The sequence below is a fragment of the Acromyrmex echinatior genome, chromosome 5 (genome assembly GCF_024713525.1).
Source record: "Acromyrmex echinatior isolate Ae372 chromosome 5, ASM2471352v2, whole genome shotgun sequence".
Taxonomy (NCBI): Eukaryota; Metazoa; Arthropoda; class Insecta; order Hymenoptera; family Formicidae; genus Acromyrmex; species Acromyrmex echinatior.
This window is the reverse complement of record NC_141856.1, coordinates 4,527,311-4,549,425: the sequence shown is the minus strand read 5'-3', so window position 1 is coordinate 4,549,425 and position 22,115 is coordinate 4,527,311. Positions and strand designations below refer to the sequence as shown.

The following is a 22,115-nucleotide window of genomic DNA, read 5'->3' as shown; positions in this document are numbered from 1 at the left end:
CAATTTTATTTATTAAAAAAATGGAGATGATCTTCATATTTTTTTAGCGCCTCCATCTAGAAAAAAAACAACTTGACCGAAATACATCCCCCTTGAAACTATTCCACTTTCATCTGAAACATTTTTTCCTATCATAAAAACCAAACAGAATATTTCATATGGTCGAGTTAGGTGGAACACTCTGTATATAGATCAAAATAATGTATTGTTATGCCATAACTTTTGATAATTTCACAATAACATTACAATTTATCCGCGAATATTGTGAGTTTATTGTAGGAGTACATTTGTGATATTTTTTTGGAGTAGGAGTATTGTCCATGGGAGCTGTACCTATGTCATAACATCGTCTTTACGTAATTCAATTAGCGCTGCAAAATTAATAGGATTGAGTAATAGTGCATAGGCTCATTGTGCATCGTGCATATTATTTAAAGACGATTTAAAAATAAACTCATCCGTAATATTATTTACGTAATTACAAAGCTTCGTAATTGGGATTAATCTGTACGCAATGTAATGTATGCTACGTGTTATTATTCCAATTAACTAATTGTTTGTGCGTCGGTTATTGTTCAAAGCAGATAATTACTATCCGTGTAAAATAATGCAATCGATACCGACTTCTCTAAAATTGGAGCCAAGTCGTAATCAATTCAATCAAGTCCATTTAATATAATATATAACGATGGTTACTATAAAGTCAGCTAATACAATGTTTATCTCACAAAAGATTTGTACATATATAGCTATAAAAATTGAGAGAGAGAAAGAAAGAGAGAAAAAGAGAGAACAGTAGATATAACTAGAATATAAATTATTTCGTAACTATTGATATTATTTGTGTATATTAAGACGCTATATTACTCGTAAGACTTCTAAAGTTAGTATGCACTCATTTCTCTATTAGCTTCATTAACGGCCATTTTTTTATTAGTTTCATTTTCTCTTGTTTCTCAAGTTATGTCATTTCTAAAAATTTCCTGACATTTTAATGCTTCTTTTATAATTTATAGTTATATTTGAAACTCTATTTGAAAAATCTCGCATTAGGGGAGATCGGGGTTAATTAAATATAGGGATAAGTAGAATAATCGAGGCTACATGAAAAACAAAACACGCGAGACATGCGTAAACGTGTCTGAGTACGCAGCAGCGACTGCCGCTAAGTCTGCTGTAACATCTTGTTGCGAACACATCTATGATGTTATGCCACAATTTAAAAAAAATCACACCTAAGTAAATATTTTTATTCTTAAAGTTTTTGTTTTACTATCGTATATGATTGTCTGAGACTATGATTGTCGATTGTCTGAGATATTTGATTTCTATTTAGATAGTAAGTGTAGTTCTTACTTAATAAAGTCCAACAGATTTTTTTTGTTTATGTCTCTGTATCGTATATTGTTCATGTTTTTAAAAAATGAATGGATGGGGATAGTGGACTAACTACAGCATGGAACTGTATGACTCATTTAGTGACGACTCTTATAATACTTACTCAAAATTTTATTCCTTTAAAAAGATTTTCCTCAGTGATAAATGTTATAAGTTTAGTTTCCTCATGTCCAATCTCGAAAACTAAGCTTATTTGATGTGTTTTTGCACGAAATGAACAAATTTTGCAAAAAGAAGTATTGTTTAGCAAATGCGAAGTAAATATTTGTGTTTAAAATATATTTTTATAAAAGTTTTATTAATATGTAGCCAAAAATGTAGCTTAAAATACATTAATCTTTATTTTAATAATCTTAGTAGAAGAATTACCCCGGTCCCGGGGCTAGTTGAATCAGATGGAATGCATTAGAAAAATGCATTTTTTTCATATTAGTTATCAATTTCCCCTTATTATTAAAATATTAGGTAGTCAAATGTATGTAGTAACTAGTGTAGAATTCATTTTTTCGTAAATCTCTTAATTTTATCTGTAAAAATTCGAAATTGAAAAATGAGTCTATTAGCCCCGGTCTCCCCTACTTACAAGAAAAATATCTAAAAAAGATAATTTTTTATCTTTTAGAATATCTATGCAGCATGTCTTCATACATTATGATACAAAAATGACATTTTAGTCGCGATCGAATTAAAGATCTAATAAAAAAAAAAATTATAATAATTCACAAAAATCTCGATTTTAGTCGGAATTTAATGTTGTTTAAGTAGACGGCTTATATCTGCAGATCATAATCAGTAAGAACACTTTATATCATAAATAATATTTTCATTTAAATATGCGAATGTATTTTGCATTCTCTTGAGTAAAGGAGCCAACTCATACTTGTTGAGGTAACGCAATTTCCAGCGAATAAAGATCGCTCATGAAATTAGCGTGAAGTAGTAAATTGAATTAACTAACTGCGCCGCGCAACGGCACACGGTGGTGAAATGCAATTAAACTCTTGACGATTTCAACGCGCCTTGATTATGAAAAGTTCGTTGAATGCCTAGGAAAGACATCTTGCCGAAATGCGTTCAAAAAAAGTCATTATACTTAATTTCTTAATAAATTTTCCTTTTTGTTCTTTTAGGACGTGCGGTGGCGGAATCTCGCGACAACAGCGTCGATGCAGGCGTAATAGACCGTGCAAGGGGAAGATCTGGACTACTAGATATAAAATTTGCAATCCGGAAGTAAGTATTATCACATTTAATTTGTCTGATTGTTTCGTGTAGAGGGTGTCGCGGCTAATTGTTACACATGAGACAGATCATCACTTATGGTTATAATATTTCTGGAGTGACAAAGAGCAAGACGAATAAATAAATAAAATAAATAAATATATAACAGAGTTACTAAAAAAAAATTTTTAAATATGTTTTGAACATGCTTATAATCGTTTATGTTTTTTTTAGTTATGGTTTTTTTATAATACTGTTTAAATCTTGTTTGAAGCATTAAAAATATATTCAAACAGGAACAATATTTTATTCTTAAAAAAAAACATTAATCTTCGTCAACTATAATATATGTGTAATATATTATGAACAAATAAAGTATATTATCTGTAATATTTCTAAATCCATCTATTATACAGATGCAGTTTATAACATTTTTGTTGAATCTTTACTTAGTAACATATAACTTATCTAAAAAATTTTTGAGGGAATCTCCTACATATATATCAGAAGGTCAAAAAATTCAACTTTTTTTCATAAATCGACAGTACAACTTTTTAAGAATATGTCCCTAAAATTTTAGAGCGAAATTTGAAATCCTTCGGTGCTTAGACGCTTGTATATACAAGCTATATATGCAGGGTATATATACATCGAAAACTTTAAATGCGTTTTTTTCGAAATTGTTTTTTATATTTTCTTCAATTTTGTGTACAAAATTGAAGAAAAAAGTATATGTCCGATCGACTTCTTTCATTCTTTAGCTAATAGTCAATCATCCTATGTAAACTTAAAAAATTATATAAAAATCAACATTAACAATTTTTTTTACATAAATAAACGGTTGCTACCGAGGAGGTAACCACTTAATGAAGTCATGGGACAGGATCCCCGAAATCATTATGAAATCTTTACGAAATCTCTATGTAATTGTTTTGCAATCAGCTGTAATCATGAAGTCAGATGAAATCCACATACGTAATCATCAGAACTCATAATGATATATAATCAACAGAAATTTAAAAATTTCAATGCAAATGAGAGTAAGACGCAGTAATTGGTACGCAGATTTAATCCTAAAATAAATTCTTACATAGATGTATTAAAAAAAATTAGACACAAAAATATATATTCAAATTGTGTTAAAATTCGAACGTTTCGGTCGAACATTTGGGATCATCCTCAGCCAAATACGACAGAAAAATCAGAAATTAGACATGAAGATTTCCTTGCACATCACTATAACAGAAGTGCAAGAAAATCTTCATGTTTTAATTTAATTTCTGCGCACCAATTATTGCGCCTTATTCTCATTTGTCTTGATATTAAAAAAATTTTTTTTTTAATTTGAGAGTTATTATTAAACTTCTTATCAATAGAAATCATTATGATTTTTTATGTAATCACTGGAAATCATCATAAAATCTGGGATGAAATCATGTAATCACCATGAAGTCTGATGAAATTAGTATGAATAATTATTCTAAGGTAGCAAAATGTAAACAATATATGCGATAATAATAAATAGAAATTGACCGAGTTAATGTAACAACATAATATAAGAGAGCATCTATGGATCGGTTAAAGTTGAAAGTTACGAATAATATAATATTCTAAGTTCATGAATTTAATTAATCTCAAATGTGATTGTGCGCCGAACATTCGGACATTAATAACACAATCAATATGAGACGCTAATAATCGCGATTCAAAATCAATATCAAGATCAATATCGAAATTAATATATGCGATGTTTTGTACACAGGTGATGTAATATAGTATATATTCGCTTTTTTATATATACATATAGAACTCTAGGGATACAAATTTGTGCATCAAACGCATAGAATAATCCCACAACGCAATAGATGTAATAAGCTTTGAGTTTAAGATATTAGTCAATCACAGTCGAGTGTAAGGAGAATACTCAATCATGATTGGTTGATTTCTTATGGTTTAAGACTTGTTACACCTAGAGTGCGTTTACTTTTTACGCTCACGCGCTGTAAGCTTCATTCTATCTTTATTACTTACTACTTGCGGAAAAAGGATAGAATGAAGCTTACAGCGCGTGAGCGTAAAAAGTAAACGTACTCCTATTGTGTTATGGGACTGTTCGAGACTTATGCACACAAGCACGATTGCGTACATATGGCTCGGCGCTTAGATCTGCCGCAGATAAAATTTCTGTAACAGTAACCTTAAAACGTGAAACTTAAGCCGATGAACCAATCAGGGTATTGCTTTAGATCTACGTACTCTAAAGGAAATAGAAATAGCAGTAAACTATCGCCTTATAAGGCGAGTTTCAATCGGTAGAAATTAGCCTTATTGCGAGATTGTGGATAAGTTTACTTATTTCCATTTCCGTTAGATTATGTAGACCTAAAGCAATATGATTGGCTCATCGGCGTAAGTTTACGTCTTACGATCACTGTTGCGGAATTTTGTGCGGCAGCTCTTACGCACAATATGCGGTAATCTCAGCTGCAGAGACGCTTTAGTCCACAAATGCAATAGAGTAGTAAGCCTTAAGCCTTAAGAAATTGATCAATCACAGTCAAATGTGAAAAGAATCGATTATGATTCGTCAATTCCTTAAGGTTTACTATTCTATTGTGTTTGCAGGGTTACGGCATAGACATAGTCTAGTTAGACCGAGCATATGCAAGACAAAGATATCGATTTCTGGCGCGTGCGAGGAGAAAACATAGTTAGATTTTTCGTTCTTTTTCTAACAGATGAGTGGTAGGAACGTTAGAGAGAGAATTAAAAATCCAATTGTATTTCTTCCTTCTCGCAAGTGCCATGTCTTTCAAAGTGCGTTCTGTTTCACGCATAATGCGTATATGTATCATTTTATTCCTATTGTTCACTAAATATTAAAAATAAATAAATGATATATCACGCGTAATCAAGTGTAATCATATGAAATCAAATGAAATCATGTAATCGGTGGGACAACATTTCAGCTAGTTACCCCCTTGATTGCTACCTAATAAAAATCGTAATTTATTTCTTCAAAGTCACACAAAATTGTAATTTATATAGATTTTTAAAAATTTTTTAGATGTACATAGGATGATATTCTATACAAATTAAAAATCTTTTTTTATTTTTTTATTTAATTACAAGAACAAGAATTACAGCTAGGTTGTACACAAAATTGTTACGTCGTGGCGAACCGCCAAATTAAATGTTTATGTTTTTATTATTTAGAATACTTTTCTTTCGCATAAAATTTGTACATACTCTACAATAATTATATTAAAACATGCAAAAAGTTTGAAATCGATAAATATTAATCTTTTTTATGAAAAAAAATTGCGGAAGATCATCTAATTTTCGGTCTCCTAATGTAGCAGAACCTTTTAAATTATAATTACTATTAATATGGCAAAGCATAGCTAGTTATGGTAGAATAAATTGTTGTAACTTTCATAACTGTGTTTATATATACTGTTGTTTGTATATATAATATTACTATAATATTTATGTTTACTCTATTTCACATTTTTAGTAAATATACAGAAAATAGTGATTTTTATTCCTTCAATCTTTTCTTGCAAATTAATATTTTTTGTTTACTTTTATTTTATTAAAATAATAGAAGATTAAAAAATTAATTATATTTATATTTATGATAGTATCAATATACATACTTTCCATTGTTTGAGAGTTTAATACATTTAATAATAATTAACATATTTAAAAAATACAATTGTTCGTTACAATCTCCTCCATATGTGCGGTAGATTATATTACGTAATTTTTTAATATTTTTATTAATATGATGTGAGTTATACAAGTTATAATATTAAATAAAATATATAACAATATTAAATAACATATAATATATAATAATATGATATAGATTTAGATAGCTTTTAATAAATCTGTTTGCGGAATTTATCCAATTTACTAATTGACTACAAAAAAATTATTTTAAAAAAGTGAAATAGCTCTTCCTAGTCACGCAAAAAACAAATTCTCCTTAGTTTCATTGTATCTTTTTTATATACAAGTCTTGTTCATGACCAAATTTGCTCTAAAATTATAATATAAATTAACCATTAATATACTGTACATAAAATGTAAAAAAGTACTTTCAAAAATAAAACTGAGCAATTATATTTTAAAAATAAGCTATTTTTATCACATAAATATAATTTTTAACTAAATGCAATAAACAAAAGAAGAAAATAGTGATTAAATATTTTATTTAGCGCGATTACGAATATGTGGAAATAGCAGAACATTGATAAATAATGCTAACAACGAGATTAATTTGATTAAATCAGAAATTTTCTGAAGATAGTGATAATTTTCTAAATAATAAATAAAAAATTTTTGGTTTGTCGCGATACAGAAATATAACAGAAATGTATAAGGAAAACAGCGTTTCGCTTTATACGTATTAATGCATTTAAAGTAAATGTTACTAAATAATGATGTGGCAAACCGTTATTGATTTTCAGTTAAAATGCAAATGTATAGGATCTTAGATCTATCTATCTTTTTATTTAGGTATTCCTTTATGTTGAAGCGTAAGGGCACAACCACAACTTTATCTAAAATTCAAAATGACACGTCTACACAATAAAACGTTGACATAATCGCGCGTGTATGTTAGAATATGCATATAGACACGTTAATTTATAGCTCCAGCCATTTTCGCGTATTAATTGCGTTCAATCGCATTACGTTTAACAGTGACATCGCTATTTTACGCTCATTACGAGTGATTACTGAAAACCGTGGAGAGGCGATGCACAGCTGCGATGATGAGCAATAATGTAAACGGATCGCGCCACAATTACACAAATTAAATGACATTATTGTCGCAAATTGTTCTTAAATATTTCAGTGCACACCGAACATCCGTCGGCGTCAATGTTGTACCAACTGAGATGTAAATTGGATACATGATGAATTCGATATTGCTGCATAACAGCCGGCAGCATTTCTCGTGTGTATGTACAAGCACGTTCTGCATCGCGGCTAAAACCAATACGCACGCTCTGCAGTTATCCGGGGTATCTCTCTCGATGTTATGGTAGATGCAGGTGACCCGACCTATATTTGTATCTGGGGCAAGTTTCGAAGAGAATGTGGCTATTAAACAGCTCCACTTCAACGTGGTCTTGCCCGATCGATATTCACCCTCTGTCGATTCTTCGCTATTCTCAATTCCATTTAATTTGAACGGATTATAAAGAGGAGCGTGCTTAGAAGAATCGATATTAGTCACAAAAATCGGCTAACTTAAATCAATAGGTTTAATGATTTATCGTTATTAATTCGCGAGAAAGCAATTACGCGCTCATAATCGGATAACTATAATATTTGCGTGTCTGTTAATAGCTTCGTTGTAAATTTTATCGTGTTTAGTAGTTTCGTGTTTAGTATTTTCACATATGCATCGTCCGTTTCCATATCATTTTTATTATTTAATATTTCTCGTTGGAAAATGTGACTATTCGCGCACGTACATTACTTTTAACTCAGGTTAATTTACCTTTTCATTTGAACTTAAATTGACGTGGTTAAGAAATAAACGAGGAAAAGATTTTCACTGTCCTTGGGCAAATTCTGGTATAAAAAGAGATTTTTAAGGTTAAAGAAGGATCAATAAAATGGATTTTTGAATCTATCACCGATCAGTCTCAAAGTGTGTCATTTTATTTCTCTATCCAAAGCTCATAATGCTAAAATGGTTTTTTTCAAACATGATTTGATCCGGAGGAATAATTATTTTTAAGTTTCCATTTTACATGGGTTTTTGTACTTTAGAGTAAATCAAGATGCGCAAGATATTTCATATTCTAAATATTGTTTGCGCAAGATCAAACTTTCCTAAAAACTGCACATATATATGTACTATTACATATGTCAGAGCCATCATTTTCCATGAGGTATTTGTGATCTTCAAAGAAACGCTTATTTTTTACAATTTTTTTTACGTTAACTCTAAAATATTTTACTTTATAAGCTTTGTGTAGCAATAATTTCCACAAAATAAAATAAACAAATTGAAAATGCATAAAATACACGAAAAAATATTGACCAATGAGGAATAAGTATGATATATAGGTATAGTATGATATATAAGTATGATATATGTACCTTTATATAATTCTTACGCAATTTTAAAATATATATTTTAAGATAAAATATATATTTTTCGGGAATAATCTCTTTCACAATGAAATCTATAGAAAAAATAAATCGAACGAACTTAAAGAAAAATATGTTTTCAAGAACGAGCAGAATTCTTGAATGAAGTAAATAAATAATGACCAATAAAAGTGTAATTTTAGACAGATTTTCCATTTGGGTCTCATACGATTCTAAGATATTTCGGGATTTTCTGGGGATGATCTTTTCAATATAGAAACTACAAAAAAAAAATGAATCAAACAAATTAAAAAAAACATGTTTTTAACAGCAAGCAGAATTCTTGGATAATGTAAATAATAACACTAGACCACAAAAAAAAGCATTTTGTTCCGGAACAAAGACCAATTGCTTCCTACATACATATTCTGATGTGCTGAAACAGAATCTGTTTCCCGAAAATTCGTATCTCGTCACATTTATGAGATACACGTAGTAAGAAAGTCCAAAATCACACAATTCACATTGCAAATAAAATAACGCAGATTATAAATTCTTATTCACGTAGAACCACAACAATGGACAATAAACCAATCAAATCAAATTAACTTAAACCCTCAATCCCTAAACCCTAAACCCATACACTTCAATTCATATAGCCTTGAACAAAATCTTGAAATGATCCGGCCAGTGAAGGCAAGATCTCTAAATGATCCGGACAATGTAGCTTTATGATTAAGAAGTAGCAGATACTAGCAAATAGTAAAATCAGAAGTAACTTAATGAAACGTTTAACCATTCATAAATATCTAAGAAAATATTTTCTTCTCAATAATAAGGAAAGCTTCACACAGCTCGAACTATGGAACAAGAATGAAACGAAATCGCTGAGATCGTTGAGAATAAATACAAAAACAACTGAACGCAGCTCAGGCGCAGTTCATCGTAGGTGGCAATCTTTTGTTTTCTATTTTACAAGTTTTAACTGACTTTTACCTTTCTTCCTGTTTTTTTAAATAAATTCACTAAAAAAACAGGATTATATTCTCTAGGATCACAACGTAAAAGAAATTGTAAAAATAAGTCTCTTTTTGAAGGTCAAGTACCTCACGGAAAATGATGGCTCTGACATACGTTATATATATGCATATATATAGTGCATATATATGTGCAGTTTTTAAGGAAGTTTGATCTTGCGCAAGCAATATTTAGAATATGAAACGCATCTTGATTTATTCTAAAATACAAAAACCCATGAAACTTAAAAATGATTATTAAAAAATTCCTCCGGATTAAATTATTAAAAAAAAAATCATTATGAGCCTTGGACAGAAAAATAAAACAACATACTTTGACTAATCGATGATGGACCTAAAAATCCATCTTATTGACTCTTCTCCTTTCATGATTTTTTTAAAGGAAAACTATCAAACATATAAATTTAAGATTTTAAGTACGCATATACATTTATTCATGTTTTAACTATATGTATGAATTTTTAAAAGTTTCTAAACTATAAAATATTGTCAAAATTATAAACTGTTATGCGTATTTTTTGTCTTAAAATTATATAGTAAATAGTAATTAGGAGGATTTCTATCCCTCCCCCCCCCCCGGTCTGAAATAAATAAATCACAATTTTTAGTTTAAATGTGAATATTACCTGTACTAGAATCAAGTTAATATCTTTAGAATTTGCATTTTTTTTTTAATAAAAAGAAGAGCAAGAGTTTTGATAGTAGTTTATAATTTTAACTCTTACAATTAGTATGATTGGGTCATTCGTTCGTGAATTTCTTTTCTTTGAAATAGGAGCATTACTTTGGAATATTATTTTAAAATACTTGATTAAATGGTTTTTATCCTTTACCTTTTTTTTAATACACAACTGTATAAATACTTCTTAAAAATATTAAAATATATATAAGAATCATTTAATAAATTTTATTATAAAAGTGATGAAAATTAATCCGAGACGCGAACGATTTTTTGTACGTAATACCAGATCGGAGAATTATCGTGTACTAAAAATTAAGAATATTGAACTTAAAAGTTTTCAAAAATTTATTACATAATTTAATTAAGAATAAATATGTATCAAACCAAAATCTAAATTAACTTTCTATGTTTAATAGCGTTTTTAAAAAAAAGAAATATATAATTTATCTTGAAAATCGCTTTTGTAGACCAGAACTCTCCCTTAGTCTATTTAACCCCAGAATGACGAATGCCTTTCGTATTGCTCGAAATTTCGTATAAATCAAACGTCGTTCGTGGCTGATGCCAAAATCGATCAGAGATAGTATCGGCTTCATTCTATGTGTAACCATGTCGTGATGGTACAGTGACGTTTCTTCCTGCGAGTCATTTCGCGATACTGCTGCTCTATGTATTAGTTTCCATGTATCAATCAATTGCTGGAACGATTCAATAATACTTATATACAGTTAGATACATGTATAAATAATATTAAAATTATTTTCAATAGAGTTTTCCTGTAGCATAAAAGAAATCTAAATTAGGATATAAATTAGGATATTTCCAATCGATTTGCTGCGCTGAAATAAATCGCGTTAAAAATCGTGTCCGCGTAGTTCCATGCCATTACACAGAATCGCTCTGTGTATTAAAGTTCTCAGATTCATCAGAGAACGATTAGCGATGCCACTTTTCAGACCGATTAACACGCTTGTCGCATTAACGCGACGACGCTCGACCCAAATTGACGTCGTTAACCGACTTGCTCAGCATAACGGCGCGGATCTCTCGAGAGATCGCGTATACCGAGTTTCTGTAAAATCGTAAAAGTGCAAAGCACCGTCGGCCCTGAATGGAGAACGCCTTTGTCGTCGTGCGGCCGCACGACCGATGCGATGTGACATTCCGCCCGCGGGGCGATGTTCGTACGGCGCTTGGCTCGTGCACGAGAAAATGCATTCGCTTATCCTCGGTACATGCGTATACATGCACGATGCAACAAAGGTATCGGTGGTCGTCTACAAAGCGGCGTCAATCTTGTCGAGATACCCTACCATCACCCCCGTCTCTTCCCATCGAGTCCTCATCTTCCTGCAGCTTACATCACATACATAACGCGTAATATCTTTTCATGTACAGAATCGAAACGTTTTATTGTCCCTCGCCAACGGCGACGAGACTGCTCTTGCACAGTCATACATTTCCGGACAATGCAAATGTGAAGATAACTATATGTATCGCTACTGCAGTATTCTACGATTGCATTATATTGAGTCCAATGCAAATGTGTGCAGCCGCTAATTCTTCTTGTCGTTTTATTGTTTTTGTTATAATAACGCTCTCCAAAAACTAACCAAGAAAGAGCAATTAATGATACTTTCGCTGTACAGTTGAAAAATTTCTGTTAAATTTAATATATTTCATGTGTTCCAAAATGGTCACATAAATTTTTATTAATATATGAAGTAAATAAATAAATTGATAAGTATAAAATTTCCTATTTTAAAGATGATCATTTTATCATCAGTAATAATTGCTTATCAATTTAATTTGTGATAAGATAATAAAGTGAAATTTTTACAATTTTCAATACAATACTGAACAAAATAAAATTTTTATTTGAATCCAATTCTCGAAATTCACATTTGGTCTTTTTACTTTGGTACCCTTTAATACCCTTCACACAATGAAGTTAGAGCTACTACATTTAAATCTCGAAAATTTTCAAGTTGTTTTCTTCACAATTGAATTATGTTCGAAATTGTATCTTACCCTATTACCCTACAGCTTTAATTTAGAATTAAAATCATTAAGTTTCAAAATCATTAAATAATTGGCGCAATTTGTTTGAATTGGAAATTAAAAATTTATTTAATTGTAAAAATTCAAAATTGTTAGGCATCAAGATTCACTTCGAATAGTCTTCTTTGCTCATTTATATTTAAATTGTGTTAACAAGACGAATATGTTAGCAGTACAAATACCATATATAAAATTAACATAAAAAGTAATGCTTTGATCTGATTTAGAAGCAAATTTCTTCATTAGCAAACTTCTTAAAACTAACATTTATGATATGTTAAATTAACATATTTATTTATCTTAGAATTTAAATTTTAAAACTATTTCAGTTTTTATGTTGGTTATTTAATTACTTATAAATTATGTTATTTTTAATACTAAGAAAAAATGTTTTAAAGTGGTTTTTTAGTAAATCAAATTACCACAGAAATGTCTAATTTTTTAATATAATAAAGTTAAAGTACCAAAATTGACGTGACACGCTTCTTTTACTAAATGCACACAAATCTTATCATAGACTTTTCTCAAAAATGAGATTATAATAGTTCAAAAAATTACTTTTTTTAATGGTCACAAAAAAATAATAGGTTAATAGTAATAGGTTAACGGCCATTCTGGATATTTACGCGTATAAATTTAACTTAGAAAAGTAAACGTAATCTCATCTTGTTTTCGTTCGATGAAGATGCAGCTCTTTTGATTTACTATCATATGTTTCAAACTATTTCATTAAAATATACGTAGTTTTAATATTAGGTGTTGGAATTAATTCGTAGCGTTTTACAAGTGATGGGAAGTACTTTCATTAATGTATTTTTTAATGCTCATGTGAAATAAATAACATTCTTTCATTAAAAAACGCTACGAATTAATTCCAACACCTAATATTTTATCCAAATTATGTAGATATTATAATTTTAGGTGGGGCACTTGTTGGTGAGGCACCTCAAATTTTCGCACTTTACTAGAGAACTACCTTAAGTACCAATTTAATACAAAACATTAAAATAATACAATCACATTATATCAAATTAACACTCGGCTAAAAGTTTAACACAAAAATTGTAACCATTTTAACACAAAATGTTTTTACTGTGTAACTCATTTTTACTGTATAACTCGTCTTATTATAAATATAAATGGACTTTCCAGATACCATAGATACGTTACATTAGCTTTAATTATAGTCTAGCAGGCTTAGCTGATTTTACAATAAAATATCATCATATGCTCAACACACACACACACACACACACACACACACACACACACACACACACACACACACACATACACATACCAATGATCACAATTATGCAGAAATTTATGGCGCGATACGCAATATTATCATGCACATATATGCATATCGTGTAATGATAAATACATCATGCGATATACTGCAAGACAAACTTGTTGACAAATTTGCATCTCCAGCTTTGCACAGGTATAAGAGCAACTACGGAAGTGACGAAGGACGGGAAGAAAAACGCAAGTCCCGGCTTCGTCAGGTATTCCGTTCGCACGATGAACATTAGTACGGCAGTAGTACGTTTGAGCAGGTATTTCGCGAAATATTCTTTGCTTGCTGCATTAATCTTTTAGAATTATCCCTACGAAACGCGATAGCCTCGTAATTTTCTTACGTTTTACATCGGCCCTCTGGATTTCTTGCATATGCAGCAATAACGAAGCATTTGCGAACTTTACGCATTTGCATATATTTTTTATTATAATAAATGTGATACATATATATTCTTACATGTACGAGTATATACTTTTTATCAATATATATGTTGTTTCTCTTATTGACGGCACAAAGATATAAAAGTTTTTAAGAACATTTCCTTGAATTTTTTTCAAACACGCATGAATCATTTAATTATCGTGTTTAATATTGATTCTTCCTTCCCGAATACTCATAGATAAAATTTATGTTACGAGAATGAGATTTTTCCTGACATATTCCTAAAATTTGTCGCATTTTTTTTCCTTCGTCAAAATGACGTGGATTTTGTTCCTATCCGTGAGGCATCTCTCATTCAGGCTGATGGACAATTTTCCGTGAGCCATAAGTGCTGCCTCGCTTCTGTGCTTTTTATGATGTCACATCCAATCGACGTCTATGATTGGTCAATAGCGCGACCCCCTGTATAAATGACCGTCCCGTGATCCTGACAATTCTGATATTATCGGTGCCTTGCAGCTATTGCTATCGAAAAAGATTTGATTTATTATTACCAGTGGCAATTTTCCACTGCAAAAACAAGCCTGTACTTACAGACAAACGAAGAAACGTTTACTAGAAGCACTTTATAGAACTCAGATAGTTTGATGTTATAATATACAAAAATGTACAAATCGTCTCCTTTTCATAGCATTAAAAAAGGATTTTTGCTCAAAAAGAAGTAAGTAAAAGAAATAGTGTTTTTTATAAATTTTTAGTTGCTACGATAAAATTATCGGAGAGTTCATAGGATTTAGAAAATATTTTGAAAATTGAGTAAGAATATTAAAATTTGGATGAATACATTATGTTTGTACTTAATTTTCAAAATGTTTCTCAAACGTTATGAACTTTTAAATAATCGTATCTAGGAGGTTAAAATTTACAAAAAATACTATTTCTTTTAATAAAATTTTACAAAAATTAATAGGTAATAAAAGAATCATAGAAGTCGAAATTAATGCGCAGATTCAATAAGAATCGTTATTTTATTTTAGTTCGACATAAGTGTTAAGTTATAATAATCGTTTAAACATCAAACGACGTGTGTTTCAGCTCCGTATTTTGAATCAGCGAATCAATAAAGCGATACCTCAATTATTCAAATAAAACTGTAATTAACATTTACGCATCTTGTCTCAAAATAAGTTTATCATACGTTTGGTGTGTCCATTAAGCAAGAAACCAGTGCTAAAAATTTCTTAACTATTATCTATTTGTTATTACAGTTACAAAATCGTTGACGGTCATATGAAACACAACTCATATCCGCTCGCAAGAAACAAAGTTAGTGTCAAATCATAATCAAAAATCGTAATGATTTTCATCAATTTTTTATAAATTTACATTGCATTCTAGATATAACTAATATATGCAGGGTGTCCCAAAATAATCGCCAAATATTTCATGAGCAGGTAGAGCGAACTAAACTGAGTCGAAAAGTCCTCTACCATTTTGCAATTTTCGCAACAATTAAGAAAATATTCATTACTAAAAATTGTCGAATATTGGTTTTCAATAACTTTTTACTCAAATTTTACCAACTTTACAAAAAAAAACACTAAGAAACAAAAATTGTTTATTTTTTCTCATAGAGCTCTAAGAAATTTTTAGAATTTTTTATCAACTTTTTAATACTGCATTTATTTTATTTAATTATTTTTATCTAAGAAAATACGGTATTAAAAAATTTTTTAAAAATTCTCAGAACTTTATGAGAAGAAAATTAAAAATTTTTGTCTCTTGTTTTTCTGTAAAGTTTATAATATTTGAGTAAAAAAATTATTGAAAACCAATATTCAGCGATTTTTAGTAATAAATATCTTGTTAACTATTGCGAAAATTGTAAAATGGTAGAAGACTTTTCATTTTTCGACTCAGTTTAGTCCGTTCTATCTATACGTTTTGTCAAAACTTATCAAATATCCTGTATATATAAATTAATAGATACAATTAAATGATTGAAAATTAAATGTAAAAGTAAAACATGCCACTACTGCTTGACGTCTAAAGTTGAAAACTATTCCTTTTACTTACCTTGTTGGGCCAAATCGGCTCTTTTTTAATATCTTCTTTTATTAATTTTCCGCAAAGTCTAGAATATATTTTTCGTAGAAATTTTAATCTCGCTACTTTTAACAGAATTATTCTTTCAATTTAAAAAACATCTTTGTCATTCAAGAAACCTTTCACATATGTATAACTTCTAATGGATTTTTATTGGAAGTATAAAATGAAATTTCGTTATGGAAATAATCGGGATATAAACACAGTTATATTATCAATCCCTCGTGTATTTCAAACTTTTATCGTGATTACGTATATACGACCACGCGACGATCGCGAGTAGTCATATTTGCATTACCAGCGCAATTTCAGATGTATCCGATGATTTATCGTCGATAGATGGCAAAGTGGAACTTTTAAATCGATCGTTCGCAGGTCATTATTGTGACCCACTAGACGATTGGAGAAAATTGATAGGTTTCGTCACGGAACAAGTCCCTTCCGAGGGATCTTTGCAAAGTAATCGAAGGTTACCACGGCCAAATATTAATTGCTCGACTCAGAGACTTTTGCTTAACGGCTGGTCCTCGGAGAAAGATTGGGGACAATAATTTAGGGGTAGAATGTTGTAAATTTCAAGTTAAAGTCTAACTAGGAAGGAATTTACGTTCGCGGAATACCTTCCCTTCGCTTCAACTCTTACTCCCATTTTTCGCCGCTTCTTTCATTTTCTCTTTGCGTAAAAAAAGCGGTAAAAAAGCAGTAAAAAAAAACGCCAAGCGAGAGCGCATACAAATGTGGATTTAAAGATTCAGTACTTCGTAAAGAGCGCTACGCAATTATTCCGTTCGTATTCAGTACTTTTCTTTGTGCATATTTATGAAATGTGGTAATTTTTTGTTCATGCAATATAATTACTATCGACTCGCAGTTTTTGGCAAAGTTTATTTTATTTCATAAAACGAAGGCTATGAATTTATATTACACGTTAATTATTCTCTCTCTCTCCTCCCCCCCCTTCTCTCTCCTCTCCTCTCTTTCTTCCTTTTCTTCTCCCTCTCCCTCTCTTTCGTGTACCGTTAAATAAAGACTAAAACGTTTCTTCTATTTGCACTTAACATAATAAAAAATTATAAGAAATAATAAGAAGTAATAAGAATTTAAAAAATCTATGATTTTAATATTTATAAAATTTTAATATTTATAATATTTATAAAAATTTGATTTATATTAACATGTTATATTAATGCCAAAACTATATTAATGCTAAATTATTAAAAATCACATCATAATTATAATAATTAAAATTATGGATATAAATGTTTCTTAAAACGTGGATAAAATTACGAAATAAATTCATAAACTCTATAAAATGTTCATTTTTTTCTTTCACTCATAAATATATTTAAAACATATTGAATTAATCAGTAACTGGTACAGACAGACACACACATACACACACACACACACACTCGCGCCCGCGCGCACACACACGCACATACAAATAAAATAATTATTTTGTACAAACGCATTATATAGCGATTCATAGTATATATTTTAAATCCGGTAGTAACTCTTTTCTGATGAACGCAAAATGCAGAAACCAGAAAATTCAATTCAGTTTCAAACGTGAATAAATGTTTGAGTACAAATGTGTAGCATTGCTAAATGTATCATCATTGGCGCATGAATATCAGGTCAACACAAACGATATTGACTGTTTCCATAACTGATTAAAGTGAGATGTTTTTAATATTTTGAGACTACGAAACGATATTACAAGAGCGAAAGAAAGTAATTGATTACGTACTTACTTACGATTTAATTAATTTTGCATATACAAGATCTATGAAGAGCATTACCACTTCTATATTTGGGACGGTTCAAAACTATTAAAATCCGCGAAATACGTGTCCAATGATTTCCCAACTTAAAAATTTCAAATGGAACCCTCCTTATTGTAGCATATTATTTGAAAGGGTATAAAAAAGGAAGCTTTTGGTTCAATACGGAGGCTGATACATTTACCCGTTTGGAAGTTATTTAGCGTTAAAATTTGAAAAATTTGTTCTTACCTCCAATATGTTTTTTGTGTTGGATTTATTGCGGTAACTGTTTAAAACTATTCAAAACCGTTTATTTTTTTAGCAGTAAAATAATCGATTATGAAAGAAGTGAACAATGTCTATTTTGAACAATTACCATAGAATCAAAAACTTTGTTTTTTAGTGCTCTTTCATATGATATACTACAATACACAGGGGGGGGAGAGGGTTCCATTTGAAATTTTTAAATTGAGGCACTTTAAAAGGGGAACCTTAGAAGCGGAACCTTCCCGACCGCATTAAAAAAATAGAAATTATCAAACACGTATTTTGCGGTTTTTCATAATTTTGAACCGTTTCTAAAATATAAGATAAAATATATGAATGGTAACAGACTTTATAGATATCCTGTATGTACAATCAGCCTGATTTCATTCACTGCTGAATATTAGCGTCTTCCAATTCCTTTTTCATTCTATATAATCTTTGGAAGGAAGAAGTTTGACATTAAAATGCCACGTTCGCCATGCGTGTTGGCGAATGTACATATATTCATTAATCATATATGAGACTTACAGTTTTTAACGCCAAATCCAAACGGCGATGGCAAAGATATTCGGAGATTTGCCATTGCCTTCTGAGAGATAGCGATCAAATAAAATTTGATGTTCTGGGTGGATATGATCCTGAATCTTTGGGCAGTCACGCTAAGCTCTGCGCCACGATCGCCAATATGTACAATATGTGTTCATAAATGATCAATTGAAATTGAGATAATAGCGTACAGTTGAAAAAGAATGTTAATAGGAACACGTTTTTCAAAGAAGAACGTAAGTATTTGTAGTTTTTTCAACTCAAAGTATTCAGAATTGCAATTAATAGTTAATAAAAGTAAAATTGTCTTCGAATATTTTATAAAATTACGTTAAATCTGAAAATGTATTTTTTCCGAAATAATTACATTTCTTTGTTGACGTGTTTTCTTCGTTGACGTGCAATTTTTTCAATCAACGCTTGAATTTATATTTATTATTACAGTTTGTTTTTAGAGTAAATTTTCACTGTTTAAAATGAGATTCCAAAGAATTTAGAAAGTATGTGTGTGCAAAGAGTTACAATTTCTATAACATGTTTATGAAACAGACTTCAAGTTAATCAATTAAGAATGAAGACTAACTTTATAAAATTTCATAAAATTATATAAGACAGTTGTAAAATAATCATATACAAAATATTTAAACAATAATAATAGAAAGTCGACCGATATATAAATAATGAAAATTATTTTGTCAAAGTGGATCTTAATGCCTAATAATATTTTTACGTGAATTTATATATATATATATATTTGTTAATTCATACAAACTGCAGACCGATTATTTATCAAACTTGAAACACTAAATCCTAAACCGAAAAATAATAATAAATTTAATTAATATACAATTTAATAATAATGATGCTATTTAATTTATTTGATATATAAAGCATTTTAAACTATTACAAAAAGTTTGCAAAAATATTTAAAATAATAATTTTTTAATATTTTGCTTGATGATATCAATAAAATAAAATGATATCAATAAAATAAAGGAATTTTATTTTTAATTATGCAAAAAACGCATTGATGTATAATGTCGTAAACAATTATTTTTATTTTAAAGAACACGATGTTATAAATCATACTTCCGTAACTCATCTCTTAAGCTTTACTATTTCGAAAATGTGAAAGAGTTTTGATATTTTTATTAGATATAATAAAAGTAGGGAACTCCTGAAAGGGAAATAGGGAATACTCGTGAAAGATAATCAGACTCGCTTTGTTCGTAGCATTTATGCGGATATATATACGCAGAGGAAAATGAAGCAATATTATTTTCAGTGAAATATTCTGAAAAGCGGCACAGCCGTAAGTTTTATAATGGAAGTTTCTGTGTTACATCTTCCGACATCTACTGCATAGAAATTGTATCTCGATGAACATAGTAAAATTAAACAGCGCACAAAAAAAGTCTCTATCCCAGAAGAAATCCTGTATCTCGCATCCTCTTCATTCTTGATACAAATTTTATATATTATATAAATATGCTGGCATGTTTGTAAATATTATTAAATATGACAATACATTTTCAATGTATTGCACTCTCAATATTGCACAAAAAGTATGATTTTGCTAAAGTATCTAAAAATTTACTATTAAGTATAGATTTGAAAATAATTTTCGCTGTACTACCAAATTCCTTAATTATGTAAAATATTTAAGCATGATAAGCAATATTGCAAAAAGTTTTTCTAGCAATCACAGCTTGAATGTTCTACATAATTATTTTAATAGTTCAACAAAATTATTTTCACAGATCTGTATCTAGATAAATTTTTAAGTATTTCAACAAAATCGTTTCTTTCGTATGAGAAATATTAAATTACAAGTGACAATCTATGTGTAATGACGACAGTTCGCGGTTCGGGATAAAGAGAAAAGTGAAAATCAAACGTGAAAATCAAAACTTGATTTACTCACGTAGATGCATGATCGTGTCCGAACAGATCCGCAACGATTAATACGCGTCCACTTGCATGCACATATTCTGATAATACAGCCGGTAAAACCGCGTAGCGCGCGTCACACAAAAACGATATCGTTGTAATTTTTATTAGAATCACCACGATCGTAACTTTACAAGGATATTAATGTCGCATTTGGCGCCGAGTCACGTCGCGCGTTGGCTACTCGTTACGCGAGATTTTTGTGGAAACGAGACACCGGATTAACGCGTAATGCATTACAACATACATTCATAATGTATTCCGGAAACGACATGAGGAGAGAGTGGGCATGAAAGAGCCGATTTTTTCAAAATATGAACAAAAAATTTAATCTGGTGTTAAACAAATATAATCGCTTTCTTACTTAAGTGTATTCATTTATCTATAAGATTCATTTAACAGAAAAATAATATATAGTCATTAACAGAGATTTTTAATCACCATTTTTCCATAAAGAAGAAATTCAGCTCTTTTAAAACAACGTGATTTTGAAAAAGCCAGTTTTGACACAACCAAGTAAATTATATAAACTTTGATATAAATAAAATCAAAATGTCAGCCTTTAATAAATATTATTTATTTACAAAATTAATGTGAAAAATAGAAAATATAATATTTCAAATTAAAAACATTTATTGTAAAAGAAATAAAAATTTCTCTTATTGTCACATGAAATATGAGCCCAGTCAAAGTACATTTGCACTGATACCAGTCTTCATTACTTACAGAATAATCTATTAAATATGATAGAGGATTGAAAAGAATGAAATATGGAAGTTGAAATCGGTAAAATGCTTCAGTATAACTTAATCTACAAACAGAATGCTCTTTTCTAAAACAAAAATACATGAAAATCTATTTATTTATAAATATGCACAGAGATACTCCTCAAAGAAGGAGACTGCATCTGAAGATAATCTTATACGGAAGTGTACTGACAGGATCATATATTGACGTCAAGTGACGATGTATTGACACTGAATAAATGAAAGTGGACTGATTATTAGTACGATGTATTTCAAAAAGTACTGACGTACTAAAATTGCCCGAATTGTACTAAAAACGTAGCAAGTCAATTGTACTTAAAAGAACATCTCTGGGTATGCAATGAAAAAGCTAGGCAAAGCAATAATAGAACTGGCTTTTTCATAGCTCTAAATATCGATTCTTTCATAACATTATGTATGTGTAAAAAATCTAATCACAGAATATCTGATAAATCAAAATAAACAAAGAATTTGTAATTACATTCTTAGTTATAAACAATAAATAAATTAGTTATA

General features: G+C 29.8%; 1 protein-coding gene across 3 annotated transcripts in view; it reads left to right on the top strand.

Moving 5' to 3' along the window:
* Window positions 1-22,115, top strand: part of nolo (ADAMTS-like no long nerve cord) — a 529,289-nt gene that overhangs the window by 226,370 nt on the left and 280,804 nt on the right. For all 3 annotated transcript variants that reach the window (XR_015545180.1, XM_087406490.1, XM_011068727.2), the window contains exon 4: window positions 2,529-2,631. Coding sequence is in view for 2 of the 3 variants with exons in the window: in XM_087406490.1 (XP_087262616.1) it covers window positions 2,529-2,631 (103 nt within the window). In the remaining variant the exon portion in view is untranslated. The remainder of the gene's footprint in view (window positions 1-2,528; window positions 2,632-22,115) is intronic.